Source organism: Leptonotus elevatus, chromosome 16, assembly GCF_054856555.1.
Source record: "Leptonotus elevatus isolate MCC_2025b chromosome 16, RoL_Lele_1.0, whole genome shotgun sequence".
Taxonomy (NCBI): domain Eukaryota; kingdom Metazoa; phylum Chordata; class Actinopteri; order Syngnathiformes; family Syngnathidae; genus Leptonotus; species Leptonotus elevatus.
In genome coordinates this window covers 19,448,785-19,469,346 of record NC_141254.1, presented here as the reverse complement: position 1 = coordinate 19,469,346, position 20,562 = coordinate 19,448,785, and the positions used below count along the sequence as shown (strand labels likewise).

At 46.8% G+C, this 20,562-nt stretch overlaps 3 protein-coding genes across 6 annotated transcripts; 2 read left to right on the top strand and 1 right to left on the bottom strand.

The window, feature by feature from the left end:
- The first annotated feature begins 295 nt into the window (after nt 1-295).
- Nucleotides 296-5,878, top strand: smyd4 (SET and MYND domain containing 4). Of its 2 annotated transcripts, XM_086098667.1 has the most exons (10): nt 296-521; nt 1,367-1,517; nt 1,592-1,681; nt 2,540-3,332; nt 4,261-4,446; nt 4,499-4,662; nt 4,932-5,064; nt 5,125-5,241; nt 5,387-5,510; nt 5,586-5,878. In XM_086098667.1, exons 1-10 carry the CDS (start codon nt 388-390, stop codon nt 5,707-5,709), a joined length of 2,016 nt encoding a protein of 671 aa, XP_085954793.1. In that variant the 5' UTR covers nt 296-387; the 3' UTR covers nt 5,710-5,878. The 2 variants fall into 2 exon arrangements, with proteins under 2 accessions (XP_085954793.1, XP_085954795.1); XM_086098669.1 differs by lacking the exon at nt 296-521 and adding an exon at nt 749-1,117 and having other exon boundaries at nt 1,367-1,681.
- On the bottom strand, nt 4,631-20,348 carry LOC147161265 (uncharacterized). Of its 3 annotated transcripts, XM_086098672.1 has the most exons (6): nt 20,185-20,348; nt 17,406-17,576; nt 6,525-6,625; nt 5,584-5,729; nt 4,921-5,045; nt 4,763-4,779 (listed from the first exon to the last, which is right to left on the bottom strand). In XM_086098672.1, the coding sequence occupies exons 1-4, from the start codon at nt 20,264-20,266 to the stop codon at nt 5,670-5,672; spliced, it is 414 nt and encodes a 137-aa protein (XP_085954798.1). In that variant the 5' UTR covers nt 20,267-20,348; the 3' UTR covers nt 4,763-4,779; nt 4,921-5,045; nt 5,584-5,669. The 3 variants fall into 3 exon arrangements, with proteins under 3 accessions (XP_085954797.1, XP_085954796.1, XP_085954798.1); XM_086098671.1 differs by having other exon boundaries at nt 4,631-5,215; XM_086098670.1 differs by having other exon boundaries at nt 4,631-5,045.
- tpbgl (trophoblast glycoprotein like) lies at nt 11,207-13,909 on the top strand. The gene has a single exon (XM_086098951.1). The coding sequence runs from the start codon at nt 11,262-11,264 to the stop codon at nt 12,306-12,308; it is 1,047 nt and encodes a 348-aa protein (XP_085955077.1). The 5' UTR covers nt 11,207-11,261; the 3' UTR covers nt 12,309-13,909.
- Nucleotides 20,349-20,562: the final 214 nt, after the last annotated feature.

Below are 20,562 nucleotides of genomic sequence, written 5' to 3'. Positions count from 1 at the left end.
TTATATTTTAAATGTATGAATTATAAACATAAAAACGCCAATGTAACCGAAGAAAAGCAAAATCGTGTTTTATTTTGAAGGGTTGCTACCGTCAGTCACCAAACTGACATCTTGACCGGATTATGCCACATTCTGCTTTCAAAAATTAAAAACATATGCGTCAGTGAGGTCACAAAGAACTATAGTGTAGTGGAAATATAACTCTTCTAACAACATAAGTAAACAAATTACATTGGTTAGATCATCTATGCACATACAACAAGTTACAACGAGCAGTTGGTATCGTCTTTTATTTTGAAACTACCCGTCACGTGACAGTGCGGCTAAGTATGGCGGCTGCTCGCTGCTTTCGAGGCACGAAAACAAACTTGTATTAGTTTTTCCTAAATGGATCTTCCGTGCGTCCCGTGGCAAGAGCACGTTGCTCAGAAGTGGGCCGGACTCGAACCTGAGTTCAGGGAGCGTTTTAAGTCCCTGCTTGAAATCCAAGATGTCTTTGAAGGCGCCCTGAGTGTGACAACGTGAGTAGCTTGCTGACCAATCCAGCGGATTTCGGGACAAATGTGGAAATCGTGATTTGGTGCTCACATTTATTGTGCTGCTGCTGCTTCTGGTGTGCGCACCAGGGGGCAGTATAACACGACAGACAGACATTCTGCGACCAGATGTGATCATGAAAAACAACAGTAAACCAAAATGTACTTTGATGTGTTTAGACCACTGCAATTAAGCTGCAGTGACGTTAGTAGTTTTTGTTTTTGTTGTTGCAGAGGATGAGGATTTGAATATATACCATTGCAGTGAGTTGCTCAAGTCGCCCTGCCTGGATGCAGAGTGCAGTTCGAGCCTCGAGGCGTGCATCCACGTCGGGTGGACTTAATTGTTTGACTCCGCCCACACGGATTTTTCAAAATGGTTTAGGCACACAAAAAAATCAACATTCGCAGATTTAATGATGCGCCGTCTTATGGCGTAAAGTTTCAAACACATTATGGAGCATCGAAAATGACAAAATTCGACCCTGAATGAACCGGGGCGGAGCTAACTAGACGAATTGAGGAAGAGGCGGAAGTGCAGTACTCCATGTCCCCAGCAGATAGCGCATCCGACGGTGGAGGTTAGTACTTGGGTTTCGGTCAGTTTTTAATGTTTGTTGTTCAATAAAGTGTTCCAAAAAATACTGTAATCAGGATGTGGTAAGGTTTAACAACAAAGAAGGAAAGAAAGAAGGCGCTTCAAGGTCGAAAATACGTGTGGGCGGAGTCAAACCTTTAGGTCCACCCGGCGTTGAGGCACGCCTCCAACTGCGCTCTGCATCCAGAGCTCACTGCCGGTGACGATCGTTTAATTGTCTGCATGCTTCCAGGAAGGACGATGTGAAGCGTCTGCGCAGCATCTCCGCAGAAGCGCATCGTCACACACGAAAGGACGCCGGGGAGGCGTCCGCATGCAGGGAGAGCGGAAACGCCAGCTTCAAAAGCAGGAAGTACACAGAGGCGGCGCTGCACTACTCGCAGGTTGCTCTCTTCTACCTTCATGTCCCTTTTTTTTCCTTTCGTTTCTTGTTGACGAATGTCTACCGCCACCACAGGGCGTATGTTTGTCCCCGCAAGGTTCGGAGCAGCTGTCTCTGTGCTACGCCAACCGCTCTGCGGCCCTTTACCACCTGCAGCGCTACCAGGTGAGACCATTTCAATTGTCGCTAATAGACTGGCTAACACTGGACTGGTCGCCGGTTAATCACGGGAGACGTGTGGGCAAACACTGAAGGGCTCACCATTGACAAACAATGGACAGGGCACTTACAGGCAAATGTTGGATTGGTCGCCAGTCATTCACAGGACATGTAGATACACACGACTGGTCGCCAGTCAATCACATGCCGTCTCTGGACAAACGTTGAGACTGGTCGCCGGTCACTGGGCATTTTTCAACAAGCAGACTGGTCGCCAGTCATTCACAGGGCATTTATAGGAAAACACAAGACTGGTCGCCAGTCAATCACAAGACACCCACTGTATAGATCAACTTTAGACTGGTCACCGGCCACTCACTGGGCATCTATCAACAAATGGAATGGTCCCCAGTCAATTACAGGACACATACACACACTGGATTGGTCGCTAGCCAATCACAGGACAGGCACACATTGGACTGGTTGCTCGTCAATCACAAATAGACAAACTATGAATTGGTTGTCAGGCAATCACGTCGCAGGCATAGAGACATTGGACAAACATTATTGGCAAGTACTAGAAGGTTCACCTTAGACAAACTCTGGGCTGGTCACTCGTCAATCACTCAGAGGGCATGTATAGACAAACATGGGGCTGGCGACCAGTCCATCACAGGATACAGACAACAATTTGACCGACCAGTCAAACAATAATTTGAAATAAATCCAATGAAAGCACACGTAAAGACAAACCCTGAACTGGTTGTTAGTCAACCACAGGGCATAACTCGACGAACCCTGTCGAGGTTGCCGTTGATAAACCCCGGACTGGTCGCCAGTCAATGTACGGTTTGTCCCCCTCAGGAATCTCTGGACGACGTGTCGGAGGCCGAAAGGAGCGGCTACCCGTCGGCTCTGGCGCACAAGCTGGAGAAGCGCCGCGCACAATGCCTGGCGCGTCTTTCGCCCTTTGACGCCCGCGCAGACCAAAACGAGCGGTCGGGGATGTCTCCCAAAGTGACCGTTCAATTCAACCCAGAGAAAGGTCGCCACGCGGTGGCGTCGGAGACGATAGCGCCCGGGGAGGTGATCCTGAGCGAGAGGCCGTACCGATTGGTCCTTGTAGCCAGCGGCGGCGCCTCGGGGTGCGAACGCCGGCGCTGCCACGCGTGTTTAAAGCAGACGTGGCGATTGGTCGCGTGTGGCGGATGCTCGTACGCCCGCTACTGCGCCGCCCGCTGCAGGGACGCCGCCTGGGAGGAACACCACCGTTGGGAGTGTCCGCTAGGTGCCCACTTGGCGGCCACGGGCGTCCTGTCGCAGTTGGCGCTGAGGGTGGCGCTCAAAGCGGGCGTCGCCGGCATCCGCGCCGCCGCCGGAGAGGTCGCCGCCCCCGCGGACTCTCCGGCCGCAGCGTACGCCGGCGTCTTCCACCTGCTGCACCACTTGGAGCGGCACAGTGCGAGCATGCGCTTCCTGTGCGCCGTCACCGTGGCAACGCTGCACCTGGAGCTCGGCGAGACCGGACCGCCGCCCGCGGGACGAGCGGACGCCGGCGAGAAGGACGGCGGGTGGCGGATGCTGGCCGGCGCGGCGCTGAGGCACCTGCTGCAGCTGCGCTGCAACGCGCAGGCTGTCATCGCGCTGCAAGAACGAGGTGATGCCTGGCGTGCCGTCATTCCGGTACCGATCGTTTGGCGGTGAGACTTCTGCTCGTCCGCAGGTGGCGCTGTAGTCCCTCGCCTGCGGCGCTCTAAAAAAATGAGTAGAAATTATTATTATTTTTACATATTTATTTGTAGGTTTTTGGGGGATAAAATATTCTTCAAATTAATGTTTGGATAAAAAATGAATAATAACAAAATAAATCTAATCAAATGTTTTTGTTTGCCAGAAAGATGAAAACGTTTTTAGAAATGACCAAAAAGGAAGAGGAAAAGCGTACATTTATCATTGATCAAAAATGTCAGAAAATTGAATGAAAAAGGCAGAAAAGAAAATGTTCCAAAAGTAACTATAAAATGTCCAAAAACAAAAGAAATCATAACAATTTGTATGACCATCAAATGTCCACAAAATTGCCAAAAATGTCAGAAAATTGCTAGCAAAAAAAAAAGTGTCCAAAAAACAGCCATTAAATGAGAGGCAGAAAATGAACACAGTATGTCCAGAAAATTGTCCAAAATGGCAAACATTTGACAAAGGCAGAAAATGTATGAAAAACAAAGTTTAAAAAAAAAATTCCAAAATGAAAAGAATCAAAGAATTGCAACCTAATTTTGTGTTCTGGTGCACAATGATGGGCCCTCCGTCCGTCCGTCCGTCCGTCCGTCCGTCCGTCCGTCCGTCTGTCTGTCTGTCTGTCTAAGTGACATTAGCACATCGTTTCCTTCATAACAACCTTGAAATGTTTTCACATTTTTTGCTATTTCTTTGCCCCAAAATGTCTCTTTGGCCAGCAAAGGTTGCTCACCTGTAAAGTGGCTGCAGCCGAGACATTAGAGGGCGTCCAAATTGGTGACCGCTGGCGGCTGAGATGAAAAACCAGCATCTGACAAGCGGAATGGTCGCCTTTTGTGCTTCAGGTTTGTCGGACGCTCCCGTGCAGTCCATTGAGGAAAGACGGGTCGCCACGGCCGTCTACCCCAAACTGAGTCTCGTCAACCACTCGTGCCGACCCAACACCAGCCTGACCTTTGGCGCCGGCGGCGCCGTCACGCTGCGGGCGGCCCGTGGCATCCTCGCTGGCCGAGAGGTCGCGCACTGCTACGGTGAGATTTGAATTTGTACTTTGGGATTTGTCATGATCACAACTCCTATTAGGTCCTCACAGCGGCAGAATGGTCGCCGGGCAGCGGCGGCGCCTCCTACAGGAGCAGTACTTCTTCCTGTGTCGCTGCGAAGCCTGCGCCGACGGCAAAGAGGAGGAGCGGTCGCGGGGCGGACAATCGGGACTCCTGTGCGCCGAGTGCAACACTTCCCTCCTGGTAAGTGATTTCCTCAGTAGCATCGAGATATAGACAAACATTGGACTGGTCGCCAGCCACTCAGGGAATTTATATGCAAACGCTGGACTGGTCGCCTGGCAATCATAATGGCACATACTGTGGAGACAAACGGATAGGTCACTAGTCAAGAATTGACTGGTCGCCATTCACCAGTCAGCGACAGGGTTCGTCTTATTAAAAATCAAACTGATTTCCAGTTAGTCCGATTGCACATTTGGAACCCAACTGAGTGGTCACCTGTCAATCAGCCTTCCAGCGGCGGCGACCATTCGTGTGGTTTGTGTGGTGGCGCTTGGTCCGGCGGCGAGCTGAGCGAGATGCTGCGGGACATCCGGCGGGACTTGGACGCGGCGGGCCATCTCCTGGAGAGCGACAAACCCGGTGAGTGGTCGCCGGCTCCCTTCTGCCGATCTTTTTGTTGATTTTCCTTATTGTTGGCAGGAGAGGCGGCCGCACTGCTGGAGCGGACGCGGCGGCGGGCGGGTGTGACGCTGGCGCACACACACGAGCTCTGCGGACACACGGAGGACGCCTTGGCCAGGGCGCACGCCGCCAAAGGTCACATTTTCTTTCATGAATTCCTTCATGATTAAACTAATTTGCACAAAATATTAAGAATTTTTTTTTTTTTTAATTTATAAAATTAGAATAGAGGTGAGCTTTCACATTCACGCTTTTTTTGGTTTCTTTGTCTTGAGCGCAGGTGATTGGTCGCGCGCAGCCGAGCACTTGGAGCGCAGCGGCGCCGCCATCGCTGCTCGCTTTGGAGCGGACAGCGTGGAAATGGCGCGACAGGTCGCCAAACTGGCGCAGCTGCACTTCAACGCGTCAGTCAGAAAAAAACACAAAACTTAATTTTTTTATTATTATTTTTTGCTGACATTGTGGCACGTTACCCACAGCGGTTCGAGAGCGGCAGCCCTGTCCGTCATCCCCGAGGCGCGCAGCCTTCTCAGTCTGCACTGTGGCGCCCTCTGCCCCGAAGTTCAGGAACTGCAGGCCATGGAGGACTGCTTACGCGACTGACTTTTGAAGCCACATTTGATCTGTAAGCATCACAACGTATTTTACATCATCTGACACAATGAGCTTGAAAAAATAAATAAAAATAAAATAAACATCTTGTAAAATGAGATTTTTTACTTGTTAACAAAGTAGTAGTTTTTTTTTAATTTTTATGAATTGTTCTACTTTTCCCCTCCCCCAAAGTTATGTATACATGACTTTCCCTAAAAAGAACTCTTCTTGTCAAAAACTTCATTAACTCGTTGACTGGCAGCCATTTTGACTGAAGCAACCCCCTTTGCTCCCTGATTTTGCAAGGCCCACAGAATAATGTGTTCTATTGCAATAAAAACATGAAACCTACCAAACAAAATATTAGCGCCTCTTCTTTCATCAGGAAAAAAAAGTACATTTTTATCTGTTTCCGTTTTGCAGCAATTAGCATTAGAGTATAGCTAAGTTTCATCATTATTCACAAATCTGTTTAAAACTGGGGGGGGGGGGGGGCTTTTCGTAGCACGGCCCTGGTTGAGCTCGAATACTCTGCTGCCACCTGCTGGCCGTTTTTTGTAATAACTACCAGAGGCTGCATCAAAGCCTTCTGTATGCTCAAGCATTTAAAAAAACGTATAAATGCGTCTTTGGGAGCATTGCAATGTTTAAAATAGAAGGTATTTCTATGTTTTTGGGAGCAAATGAGTTAATAAAACAATTGTATGTTTATCATATTGAAGGCATGGCACTGTGCAAAACGTCCTCTTGGTCCACGAGGACAGACACGCTCCACGGCCACACGTGATTGGCCGCACGTGACGGCGACCGGTCGGGCTGCTCACCTTGCGACTCAGCAAATGTTTTTCATTTTGACACGCGTGCCGCCGCCGCCGCCGCTTATTGCTTGGCTCCACACCAGGCAGGATATTGCCGATTACGCTCCCTGCGGGGACAAGGGAAAAAAAACACAATAACGAAAGGTGACACACTGACAAAATAAAAGTGGCCATAAAAAAATATGGAGAAGAAAAGCACCGTGGGGGACGTTTGTTAAGTTTGTTTACAAAATGTGCAGCATCAGCAGGCGTGCGCTGGAGGGGAAAAGCTGCAAAACATTCCCGGGAAGAAAAGTCATAATAATAATAACAAACGGATTTGGGGAAATGTTAAGTTGGGAAATATTTGTCAGAAAAGTTGGATGGCGAGTTTTTGGACAAATGTTCACAATCACTACGAGGCAAACAATTGTTTCCTTTTTTTGATCACAGGACAAAAACATTGTTGTGATAAAATGAAACAATTTCTATATTTGTAATCACGATGTCAATAGTTTTGACAATTTGTCCATAATTTGAGTTGCTTTTAGTGAAATGAGGCTGATTTGCAATTTCCAAGTTAGCGGGAGCGCAATGACCCCCTGCCGCGGTATTTGCCCCCCCCCCCCCCATATCCCCTCATAGCCCCCCCCCCCCCCGTGGCTCCTTCGCCTTCTTAACATGCGCATGAATAAGACATGAGCGGACGAGCGCGCGGGTGACCTGTCGACACCTGGCGGGGAAGGAGGACGGAGGAAGGTAAGATGGAGGACACGTTTGGAAACGTATCCGCGGCGGACGGTGTCGCCTGTCCGTCCGCCATCAATTAGTCATTTGGACGAAGGTTGGACGGCGGGACAAACGCGGCCATTAGCGCTTAGCTTAGCTTTAGCTGACGGCCAACATTTTGCCATCGAATTAATTTTCTTTAAAAAGAGTTTTGAAAGTCTCTAAATAGCCGTCAGCAAACGTTTGATGTCAAACGTTGACGCACATTTTCACGAGTCGTAAATATCAAATCTCGTATCAAATCGAATGTAAAGTAAACACAATTTGTTTGGATTGTACTTTATTTAGCTTAATGCTAATAACAACACGGACAGGTTGTCAAATAGCATCGATTTGGCGGCGTTATAAAAATCCTGGTTCATTGAACACGGTCGGGGATGACATCGCCTGCAGCGCAACAGTTGAATGGCGCTTCAGCGTGTTTGCTTTGAACTCTGGACTTCGCTAAGCGTCAGCTGCGAACCTTTTGAAATAATCCACCAAAAACATTGAGCCAAAAACTGGAGACGCTTCACGCACGTCTCAGTGGTCGTGTCCCATCTTTTAGTAATGACGTGTCATCGAATCTTCCATTTTTCATCTCTCTCTCTCTCTCTCTCTCGCCCGCCTGAAATTAATCTCAGCGTCATAAAAAGTTAAAATTCCATCTTAGACGGCGGATGAAGAATGTTTATGAAGATCACGCTGAGGCTTCATAAGTCTTTTCGGGGCGTGGGCGGAAGGGGTTGGGGGGGGGGGGGGGTTTGGGGGGGGTAATTTGAAATCCTCCCCATGTGCTCTGCAGACTAGAAAGTTCTGCAGACAACCGAGTGATAGAAAAATCCCAACGCAAAAGACGACAAGCGCCATTACGATGAAGTTGCATTTTTTTGGGCTTACTCGTCCAAAGTAACAATTCCAAACCCAACCAGTCCTGTCCACATTTTGAGTCACTAAACCACAAGCAGTACTTTGCTACCACACAAAACCACAACATACATTGGCCTTCCAGGTCGCTAGCTAAACGCTAACGCTAACGCTAAATAGCACCTGTGTTGCAGCACTTGACTCTTTAAGCAACAGGTTGAATGAAAAATGCACATTTATTCTTTATCCTCTGCATAGAATGAATATACGTGCCACTCTGATGAGGTGGGAGGAGTTGAGACGAAACAGCAAATCGGCCTCTTTCTTATCAGTATTTCCATTTATTTTGTTTACTTACATAATTTATTTATTTATTTAGGGGAACAGTTATAAAGAGCATCAATCATTCACGGATTTTTGCGATTTGGATTTCACAGTGTATGATTAGAGGTTAGCCCTCCACTGCCCCCCCCCCCCCCCCCCGAGCGTAAACAAGAAGACGAGCCAGGTGACACGCCCACTTGGCCACTGGTTTGTCTCAGCGGATCGTATGGCAAAACGTTGCCGCGTCATCAGTCCTTGATGGCGGCGAAGACGAAACAGAAAAGTATCGGTGACACGCGGCCGAGTCAGCGCGAGACCGGAGACGGCGGCCGAGCGCTTTTAGACGCCGCCTGGAACCGGATCGAGTTCCAAAGTGCGGATTGAGTGAAGATTTTTCCTTCCACGACGACCGCATGGCACAAAACGCTTTGTTTTACTTTACGCTGACTGACTTGGATCGGACCGACGGCGAGCTCCCGCTAATCGTGCGCGCGCGCGCGTGCGTGCGTGCGTGTTGGGGGGGCCTTCCGCACGCACCCACAGAAAGTGAAAATGTATAAGAAGAATGTGTCGGCCTTAAAGTTGTGTTCCTCGATCCTAAAGGGCTATATTAGACATTTTGGAAAAAAGATATCATTATATATATATTTAATGGGAAAACGTGTTTTGCAAAATAAATGATGACAAAGTATTATTAATCTTCTTCTTTTTAGTTTGCTGATCCGAAAAAACGATCCAATCCGTGGCTCAAATCCGTGATCCGATCAGAACTGCGATTTTGTGATCCAAGAAACAATTGGTCAAAAATCAATTAGTGGCCAAAGCAAGCATCTTGTTTGAGAGCAAAACGAGCAGCGATCGGCGAACACTTTATGCACATGATGCTAAATGCTAACCATGACCAAATGCTAACGTGACGCGTCAATCAACGCCCCCGCGGAGCGGCTGTCGTCATCGGGGCGAACTCGGCGGGATGAAACGTTTCCGTGGCAGGCGGCGCTCACGAACGGGAAAATATGACGGCCACGTGGGCAGCGTCCTTGAACGTCCCGCGGCGACTCGGGCAATGTCGCTGGCCGTAAAGTGTGATGAAGTACGACGGCGCCGCATCGTTCATGCTGCTGAAAATACTCCGCCATTAGCGTTGGAACGTTTGCGGAGATGGACGAGGACGAGGACGGGGACGAGGACGAGGCGGAGATGATCTGCAATTTATTAATGTGACACTTTTTTTTTTTATGTGCAGCTAAAATTAACTTCATCATGATCGTCGGTGCTCACCGATAAATAAAATATCAGATTGGATATTTAAAATGTGAAATGACTGAAGTTAATGATGGAAGTGATAACAATGACACGGGTTTGTATAATTATTACATCAGGTATGATCATGAGTTACGATATAAGGTATAATTCCATTTGAGCTAGTTATATAACCCATATATTAATTAAGAGAAATAATATAAGATATATGGTAACAAATATAAAGTAAGGTAATGAAGATGGTATCGACGCAAATGATATCGTCGTATCTGAACGCGTAAAAATGAGGATTATGAAATGAAAGTAGCTGACGTGGAAAATGAAAATCTGCCAGCAAAAAAAGTTGCCACAAAACATTTCAGGTGTGCTCGACATCGTCAGCCTCAGCGGTCAAGAAATCACATTTTCAACTCACGCGTGGACTGAAAACCACAAGACGCGTCCAACGGGAGAATGTGGAGCAAAAGCCCGCCAGACGTGACGGACGGCGAAGGTCACGGCTGTTGCCCGGGAAATCAATTTGGCGGCTGAGAGTCAACTTGCAAGCCGCTGTGACGGACGGGATGGGGAATTGTTTGGGATGGGGGGGGGGGGGGTGTAAGGGGGGGGGGGGTAAATCATCCGGGGTCCTGAGAGGCGCTCCTGGTGTGTTTGGACATCTGCCACCTTTGCAGAGCTTTATGGTCTCTTACGGCGCTTATCGCAAACATCCAGACGCACCGCAGCACATCAGGGCGCCGCACCGCCTTATCGCACGCCGCACCGCCTTATCGCACGCCGCACCGCCTTGTGCTTTGTGGGGTCACTGAAGAACGCTGACAATTGCCCTTAACTCATTTGCTCCCCAAAAACATAGAAATACCTGAAATTTGAAATGCTTGACGTGTCCCATGACATGTTTATACATTTTTTTATGCGAGAGCATACAGAAGGCTTTGATGCGACCTCTCAACTGCAAAGAAATGGTACTTATTATGAAAACGGCCAGCAGGTGGCAGCAGAGCAAACGAGATCAAACAGGGCCGTGTTGAAAAAAAAACTCGGAAATTGATTTGTGGATAATAATACTTCGCTATATTCTAATGCTAATTGCTGCAAAATACTTTCTTTTCTTGATGAAAGAAGTTGACTCTGATCTTCCCTTTGGTAGGTTCCAACACAAAAATAGGGGTTTGGTTTTGTGAAAATGGCTGCCAGTCAATGAGTTAAGAATGGTTGTTTCCCACTTTAACGTTAGCAAGAATATGAAAAGTTAGAAAAAAAAGATGTTATTGTACATTTAGAACAGATGTGCAATTAATCGTGAGTTCACTGTTGAAGAGATGAATTAGCATAAAAAAAATGTCATCGCCGCTCATAACATTAGTTACGTCATCACGCAACGGCGACATCATCTTGCAACGCGCCTTGAGCAACCTGACCTGCAAAAGAGTTCTCCTCCCGCCAGGCGCGTGAACGCCTCGCAGCGCGCGCGCACGCGAGGGAGGGAGGGAGCAGATAAGTGGCGCCGCTCGGCACGCGGACGCTCACACGAGAGCTGAGATGCGGACGCGCGCCTGCACGGAGCCGCGGCGGCGGCTGTGCGTGCTCGCGAGCTGGGCAGCGTTCCTGGCGTGCGCCCGCGCGGACGACACGTGCCCGCCGGCGTGCGCGTGCTCCCGGGACTCCGGCACGGTGAGCTGCGACGGCGCGTCGGGGGTGCCGGCGCGCGTCCCGCCGTGGACGTCCACGCTGATCCTCCGCGGCGGGAACGTGACCACGCTGCGGAGCGGCGCCTTGGCGGCGGCCAACGGCAGCCATTGGAGCGCGTTGGCCGCGCTGTCGCTGTCCGCCAACATGATCCGCGCGGTGGAGGCGGACGCCTTCGCGGGGCTGCCGCACCTGCGCGTGCTCGACCTGAGCCACAACCGCCTGGAGCGCGTGTCCGAGGGCGCCTTCAAAGGCCTGTGGGAGCTGCGCACGCTGTGCCTCAACCAGTCCGTCGTCAGCCCCGAGGCGGCCGCCGAGTTGGCGGCGGCGCTGGGCGCCGGCGACCTGCGCGGCCTCCACCGGCTGGAGCTGGCGGGGAACCGGCTCCGGAGCGTGCCGCCCCTCGCCGGGCTGGACGCCTTCTGGCTGCTGCACCGGCTGGTTCTGGTCAACAACTCCATCCGCAGTCTGGGCCGGGAGGACGTGAGCATGTTGGAGCGTCAGAGGCGCACCCGCGTCTACCTGGCGAACAACCCCTTCCGCTGCAGCGCCTGCGAGCTGGAGGCCTTCTACTGGTGGCTGAAGAACGCCTCGCAGTGTCCCGACGGCGCGCTGCTGCGCTGCGCCGAACCCGAGTCCCGGCGCGGGCTCCCGGTGGAGCGGCTGCGCGCCGAGGACGTGGACTGCCTGAACGAGAACCTGGAGGCCGTCTCTTACGTGTTCCTGGGCATCGTGCTGGCCCTGATCGGACTGGTGTTCCTCATGGTGCTGTACCTGAACCGCGGCGGGATCAAATGCTGGCTCAACAACATCCGCGAGGCCTGCCGGGACCAGATGGAGGTCTACCACTACCGCTACGAGCAGGACTCGGACCCGCGGCTCGCCAACGTGGCCGTCTGAGCGCCAAAAAACGGGAAGCGCTGCTCACATCGTCAAAGACTCAATTGAGACCGACAGCACGGCCGCTGCGGGAAAGGAAAATTTGGAGGCCACAATTTGTGGCCACTAAATGACGTGCGAATGAAGGCGACCGCAAAATACATAGCGTGCACGTACAAATTTCTAAATTATTATTGTCATTAATAAACGTGCAAAACAACTTTTTATAGTAAACATGCGTCAAAATGTCCACATTTGGGCCCATTGACTCACATTATAAATCATCATTTTTCATGCACTGTACACCTGACGTGTTATAGTGCATTTTCCGCCATTAGCCAATTTATCCCTTCACGAGGGTATCAACTAAAGGTAGACTCTTTTTTTTGGGGGGGGGGGGGGGCTTTAGAAAAATAAAAGCCATAATTCACCAGATGGCGCTAGAGAGCTAATGATCATTTTTGGTCTGAGCTGACTTATGTGCTTCGTATGTCCCCATTCTTACACCAAAACAAGAAAGCACGGTCGGGATCGAGAGCTCAGGCCTGTGAGCGCGTGCGCACGCAGTGACGTGCGCACGTATGAGTGCATGTGCGCGCGTGCGTGAATATTCCAATTTGGATGTGTTTTTTATATTTATACAGATGATGGTTCGTTGTGCTCTTTGGACAATATTGCGTTTATTGTCCACAGAGGACATCAAAAACAAATCCATCCATAAAAAACTAAGTGAACATTTTGAGTGTTTGCAAGTAAAAAAAAAAATTCATAAATGAGATGGGAACAAAAAGGGATGTCAAATGACAACAAAAAAGTCATTGCATCAAAATGTCTTTCCCGCATCGTATTGAATTGATTCGGGAATCCCACGAAACTGAATCGTTTCACTTTGAAATTGAATCGTCCATGAATGATTTCACGTCCCGCGCATCGACAACCTCTCGGATCTTCTTTTGTGGAGACGCGCGCACAAAAAACTCATTTATCGGCCACACATTGAGCCCATGAGCAACTCGGAGGTTTGGCTACACAACTGGAGCGCACCTTCGCTAAAAACCGCAGAAGAAATATCGAAGAAGGTGCGCTTGATTTGCTAACCCAACACGTTTGACAGGATTTCGCGCATGTTTGTGTGAATTTGCACCATTTTTATTGACGCTCTCCTCTGTCATTGGCTGAAAAGTTTGCCCATTAATTGCTTTTGTGCTCAATCGTTTGGCATTTTTGTGTCAAGGAACGAAGTTGAAATGAGGAAAGAAAATCCATTCATGCTAATTGTAGTCGCAGGAAATCCTGGAGCATAACTTGCAGCCGCAAAAAAAAAAAAAAAAAATGGAATCCGCTGGCCGCTCCCATCAAATGTATTCATAAACCTTTTGTTTTGTACATAAAGCTCAAATGTGGCCTGTGAAGATTTAGAAGCCGTGACTTACAACGTCAACGATGACAAACATGACAATAATTGTATTTTATCGAGACAACATTTAGCGTCCGTGTGACACTTTGGCGTGCTCGTGTTTGTCGAAGGCCAACGACACGTCGGATGCGTCGGATGTGCAGCGCCTTGTAAATGCGGAGAACGTGCTTTGGAAAATATGCCATTAAAGTCTTTTTTTGCTCTACTTTCATATCAAGAAGGCAAACATTCAAGTAGTAATATGAGCCTCAGTGTTAGAACATCTTTTTTGATATCATAATCACAATATAGATATAAAGATCATATAATATAATCCATCTTGAAGGATGGACGCTGGCCATTTTTCACACATTTACCCATTTTTCATCATCATCATCGTCATCGTCATCATCATCATCATCATCATCATCATCATCTGGATGGGTGGGTATCAATACTGGGTATCAGTTTTGGGACACATTTCAAGGTCGGACCAGCCAGCACATATGGCAAAAATAAATAAATAAATAAAGCTTTTCCAAAATGTCCGCTCAGGCTGCAAACAGACTAAATAGCTCTCGCATGCGACTAAATGGCTCTCATGTACTGTTGAAGCATTCTCATGAAACACTCGCAGGCGTATAGTGAAAGGCTCTCGCGCTCTATTGACGTGCTCTCACGCACACGCACACGCGCACACACACACACACTACTGAAATGCTCTCATGCACTACAGCAAAAGTGAGAGCATTTCAGTCGTGAGCGTGAGAGTTTTAGTCTTTGCAATGGACGCACTCGTTAAGGCTGCTGACTTGTTTCTCATGAGGATGATGACGGTGTGACCTTCATCTCTCAGTCAAGGGTACGCGCGCACACATCGAGTCATTTGCACATTTCACGCTTGCACCCGAGCGCAGCTGCTGCTCACAAGACGGCTTGCAAAGGTGACTTTGGGGTGGGGGGGGGGGGGGGGGGTGGGGGGGCATGGGGGGGGGGGGGGGTAATGGGTCAATGCGGCGTTCATGGAAAATGACTGGCGTTACGTCGCTTCTTTTGAAAATTTTTATATTAATATAGATATTTTGGGTCTATATTATTTCAACACTATTTCATAATACTTTACTTATATCTGATCATTTCAGTTTTATTGCTGCATTTCACAGCAAAATTTGGGTGGGAAAATCCTTGAACAAATCAAATCAATATTTGGTATCGGCATTGATGGCTACTCAACATTTAAGTCCTTGCACTGGTATTGGTCTGAAAAAAAGACATTTCATATATGAAAAGTGGAAAGTCAAACATTGACAAAAACAAATCAACATCAGAATAATTGCCTTGGTGGAGGTATTTTGTGTGCTGCATGTCGCTTCAACGTGAACAATTCAATTCCTCTGACAGCTCCATATTTATTGGAAACGATGAAATCCTTCCTTAGTTCAACAAGTGCGTCCCTATTGCGCAACATTCTTCGAAAACATCTCTCTATACTATATTAAATCAATCATAAGAAATATTGATCGCAATTAGCGTGAAAATGTGCTGGTTTGCTTGATACGAATCGATGGATGATGCTAACATAGCGCGCTAATGAGCCCGCGCCGTGTGCGACCCCGGACACTTCATTAGGTACACCGGGTGTACTTACAGGCGCTCCGGAGTCGATCGATTGACCGATTGACCGATTGATTGACTGACCGGCGTCAATAGTCGGCCGGAAGAGCGAGCGAGGGCGACTCGTGCGCGCTGACGTCTCAATTAAGTGGGATGATGTCGAGGACGAACGCCAAAAGGATTAAGAAGACAAAAGAAGTCCCCGAGAGGCTGACATGAAAAGCGAAGACAAAACGAAGCGTCCGTCGGGTCACCTCTAAAAAGTGGGCGTGGACTCAAGACAAGTTCCAACAGGATGAAAAAGTGGCACCAAACTTTGGACGCAAGCGACGTACTTCGCAGCACGTTGAAAACGTTTCATTTATCACCAGGCACGAGTTTCGTGTTCCCGTTTGGCGATTTGGACGTGACCCGTTAAAGCAAATAAATAAATGAATGTTTGTAAATGTTCTTATAAGATTGGATTTCCAGACCAAAATGTGCTTTTTCTTGACGTTTGCCTTTTTTGTTTCGATGACACCGCCGACGTTCCAATCAGCATTTTGGCTCTTAATTAACGAGACAAAGGCGAGATTAACGAGGTTTTAGCGTAAGCCGCGCCGGCTTCTGTTTGCTACGCAAGGTCAGACGGCGGCTCGCGAAAGCAAAGCGCGGCATTTCTTGAGGATTTGCACGACTTATACTTGAGCCCGATTTTTTCTTATACGAGGACGCGTGACTGCCTTGATATTATTTCTATGAAACATATTATTATTATTATTATTATTAAAAGCTGATGTGCTATAAAAAAAAAAGTGGTAGAAATGTGCCGAGCGTGATAATTGAGCGATTGTCTTTGCCGTATTTTCCGCACGATGAGGCGCATCGAAAAGAAGCTGCTGTCGTGGCTGTGGTTGCATTAAGCGTCCACTAGGTGGAGCTGCGCTAAAGGGAACGTCAACAAAACTGTCAATATTTCTTAGCGGTAAGAGAATACAAACCCGCGCTCTGACAACTCTGTTCGCTCCGGAAACAAGTTGGCGGTAGCGCAGAACAAGAACTCAACTTTGTTCAAACCTTAATATCCATTTTGACAATATTGAATGAAGAAAAGCACACAATAGGAAACACGATGACTTTTGAGGTCATGGCGTGACTGTCGTCGTCACCTGGGTGACCTTTTGCTGTATTTGAATAGGACAAGACGGTCCATGCACAATTTGATCCTCCTTTTTGTTCTTGTCGCAATATTTGACATTGACGGATCCAAATGTGTGCATAAGAAACCATCGAACCTTCGTTGAGTTCTTCATCATTATCTACCAAAAGCTGTGAAAACGTACAATTACTGTCAACGTTATCGCATATTTATTGATGTGACTTTGTACTTTCTTGTTTGTTTTCTTTGTGTTGTATTTTCGATTTCATTTGGTTTCGCTTCGATATGCTTTTAAGCTCCCTGACGTGTTTTGTGTGCAATTTCCTCACATATTTTGTATACCGTTTGTTATTCAAACGGAGTTCATAAGAAGAGAAATAAAGTGACAGCGGTTCCCCGTCGTGACATTGAAGGTGCAGCAGGTGTCAGTATTCAGTAACACATTTCAAAATCTGGAGTTTTTGTCTGCTCAATCAAAAATGCCATCAATTGGATGTGACATCATCGTAAAACTTTGTTTGTTTTTTTAAGCCAAGCATTTTCTTTACAATAACACGTTCTATTCAGCCCCGCTAGTATAATATAAGTATGGTATTATGATGAATATTTGATTTGTGGAATATGAAATGAAGCCGTTTTTCTCCATCCATTTTGCCACGTGCACTGAAAACGACCTCATCGCAGTGGTTCACGGCTCAGCTTGTGAACGTCACATGACCAAAGTCAGAAAACAGGTGTGCCGCGTGATTGATGTCATTTTCAGTCGACAGCAAGTGGCAAAATGGCCGCCCCCTGAGATGACAGAAATATGCTGCTTTATGCAAGTTCTGTTGAGAATCACAGCTTTATTGATACCAAAAACTCTTTTGAGTCTCCGTGACGTGCGCCGTCGTCTTTGAAAAGCTCAGCTGCGTTTGTGACACGAACGTGAGGTCAAGTTGGGATACAAAGCCGACTCGGGCCGTCCTACCTCGTTTGGTGCGCTCGCAGAACTGCCCACTGTAGCTTGTGGACGCAGCAGATGATGATGATGATGACGATGATGACGACGATGACGATGATGATGAAGACGAAGATGAAGATGAAGATGATGTGGGCTGCTCTCGTCTTCCTTCTGCCTGGTAAACTTCAGCTGGTGCTCCTGCAACATAAAACAAGGTCTTGATTATGCTAATTATTCACATTTCATGCATCTGTACTTGACGGGGAAATTGATTTTTAGCGCCAAAAATGACCATAAAGCCACATTTTACGGTTATGTTTGGGATGGAAAATGTAGGGGGAACAAACATGAAAAGCATGGAGCAAACAAATAACAGCTTTTATGACATGTACCGAAGCCAAAATGCATGGCTCATGGTTAGCTTAGCATGTTAGCAACCAGCAGCCATTGGGCGAGAGCGCGCGCCCCAAACTGGACCAAATCACAAAACATAAAGATCCGTTTGTAAAAGCACTTTTTAATCTAAGTCCGATGTAGAAGTTTATTTCCTTTGACGAGGAGTAATGTGGTAACCACCGACAGTCTCACCTGGCTTGTTCCTACATAAACCACACAAATAATACAACAGCTCAAATAATAATGAAAAGAGAAAGAACAAGCGTCAAAACAACATTTCTGCTTTTCTTGTACTTCCATTAAATCTCCTTCCCTTCTTCTTATGTTTTATAACAATCACGTGTGCAGTCTTATTTTTAAAATGGACTGTGAACATTGAAGGACTTTTGTGGAATAAGAATTAAACATTAAAATCAGCTGTTTTAATCCATCTTAGTGGGCGGCCATTTTGCCACTTGCTGATGACTGAAAATGCATCGCAGTCATTTGACAATTGTAGTTCACTTTATTCAATAATATGAGAATGATGTTATTAAATATTGCTCAACTACTCTATAAACTAAAACTAATACTGGAACTAAAACTAGAACTAACAAACCTGCTCTATAAACAAAACTCAAACTCCCAAAACTTAACACTCAAAAAGAGTTAAGTTAAAAGCAAGCCAATCATGAATCGAAAATGGACCGAACCACTTTAGGGTCAATTTGACACGACTTTCTGGCTTGTTTTATACAAAATGAACCCATTTTGGGACCCAGGTCAAGGACCTGAGCATGAGTTGTTTCACACGAAAAGACCCATTTCTTGACTCAAAGTTGGGTCCAACCGACCCAAGTAGAGGATCGCTCCATTTTTGACAAATCGTCGGGTTATTTTTGACCCAGCTGTTTTTGGAGTGGAATGAAAAATCGAAAACGATCTTACGTAACCCTCCTGATCTATACTCAGGTGTGACCACTTTGGCTTTTCTTCTGTTGTCAGGTGCGAGCCGGGCCGAGGAAAAGAGCATGGCCGCCCAGAAGCACGACAATATCATCCTCTTCACCGACCGCCCAAGCCGGCAACGAGAAACTGTCCTTCATCGAGTGGACCTTCAACGGCCACAAAATTGTCATCTACGCCGCCGACGGCTTGGAAAGCAGGGCCGAAGCTTAAGCCAGGAACAGGATCGAACTGGACCACTTCACCGGGAACCTGAAGCTGAGGAAGGTGCTGCCCACATTAAACGAGCCCAAAAGGTGGGGAAGAAGAAGAAGAAGAGGACAATGGCGTCCAAATTGCCGAAGGTGGACATGCAGGATTACATGCATTCTAGAATACTTCTTAATATGTATGTTGAGGAAGAATACTTCAGTATTCTTAATATGTATGTTGAGGAAGAATACTTCAGTATTCTTAATATGTATGTTGAGGAAGAATACTTCAGTATTCTTAATATGTATGTTGAGGAAGAATACTTCAGTCGACTGAAGTATTCTTAATATGTATGTTGGTTGGCGACGATGTGTCCTGCTTGTATCCTTCCGCGAGTCCCGCCACCGTCGTTCGCTAAACCAATGAGGTTGCGCTCCAATCCGCTCAAATCCTTCTCACTTGATTGGTCAAAACAACCCTTCATTCACCAGAGCCCGCCCCCTTCTTTACAAGTACAAATCACGGCGCTCTACAAGTACAAATTAGTTTTGCTCCATTTGTAGCGCGAGAAATGGGGCAAAACTCACGTCACTGAACAGCAGCAGAAAAACCACTTGTGACTCCTAGTGGCGACTTCTTTGACTACAAGTTGTCATTTCTACAGGTACAAATCGCAACTTTTACAGATACAAATTTATACTTTTAATACAGGTACGAATTTTTTTTTGTACAGATACAAATCATGACTTTTACAGGTACAAATTTGTTTTTACAGATACAAATTTGTTTTACACATACACATTTTTTTTTTACAGGTACAAATTTCTTTTACAGACACCAATTTTTTTTTTACAGGCACACATTTTTTTTACAGATACAAATCACGACTTTTACAGATACAAATTTAGACTTTTTTCTACAGGTACAAATTTTTTGCACAAGTTAGTTTTGCACCAAATTTACCTCCATACATGTCACCAAGATTCTTACACGATCCGAAAGTTTAAAAACTAATACAAACAAACCTTGGCCACGCGATTAGGTCTGATAAAGCACATAAACAGTACATTTAAAAAGTGATTAATACCATATTGTCGGCATGGAGTCATTTTGTGGGTGGAAAAACGTTACAATTTCACAAACTGTCCGATTTGATAACATTTTATTCCTCGTATTGACACGTCTGATTCCCGACGTACATGTAGAGTTACAAACCAAACGTTGTCAATTCCAACATTAGCTTTATTTTGTTTTTCTTTTGATCGTACTGTACCTGTAAAGCTGTTCCTCGCGCAGGCGGAAGTGGCAGTGCACGGGGGAACCATTTGACTGCTGGACCGGGTTCTGAAGACCATTTTCTATCTCATTTTACCACATCTAATGCATCATGAACATTATGTTCAGATACAAGTAACGTGATTAATAGCATCACGTATAGAGATTTGATTGGATCTTAAAACTTTTAATCGGGTTGGAGTAAGTGGTGGTACTTAGTAGGAACCATTTGACCGCTACCCCAGATCTTGATGTAATTTCTTCAAAACGACGACCCACAACAGCCTGCAATTTAGTATAATCATCTGGAATACATTATCAATTAAATATGCACAGCTTGGGGTTAAAAAAAACATCACTATCAATATCCTCTAAT

Excerpts from the sequence above, each read along its gene's own strand:
- smyd4 (XM_086098667.1), top strand. The coding sequence starts at position 388 with ATGGATCTTCCGTGCGTCCCGTGGCAAGAGCACGTTGCTCAGAAGTGG. Across the intron at positions 522-1,366 it reads GGCGCCCTGAGTGTGACAAC|GAAGGACGATGTGAAGCGTC; the intron begins GTGAGTAGCTTG and ends GCATGCTTCCAG. Across the intron at positions 5,065-5,124 it reads CCTGGAGAGCGACAAACCCG|GAGAGGCGGCCGCACTGCTG; the intron begins GTGAGTGGTCGC and ends TATTGTTGGCAG.
- tpbgl (XM_086098951.1), top strand. The coding sequence starts at position 11,262 with ATGCGGACGCGCGCCTGCACGGAGCCGCGGCGGCGGCTGTGCGTGCTC.
- LOC147161265 (XM_086098671.1), bottom strand. The coding sequence starts at position 20,266 with ATGGTCTTCAGAACCCGGTCCAGCAGTCAAATGGTTCCCCCGTGCACT. Across the intron at positions 17,577-20,184 it reads CGCGAGGAACAGCTTTACAG|GAGCACCAGCTGAAGTTTAC; the intron begins GTACAGTACGAT and ends TTTATGTTGCAG. Across the intron at positions 6,626-17,405 it reads CTGCGAGCGCACCAAACGAG|GGAGCGTAATCGGCAATATC; the intron begins GTAGGACGGCCC and ends TTGTCCCCGCAG.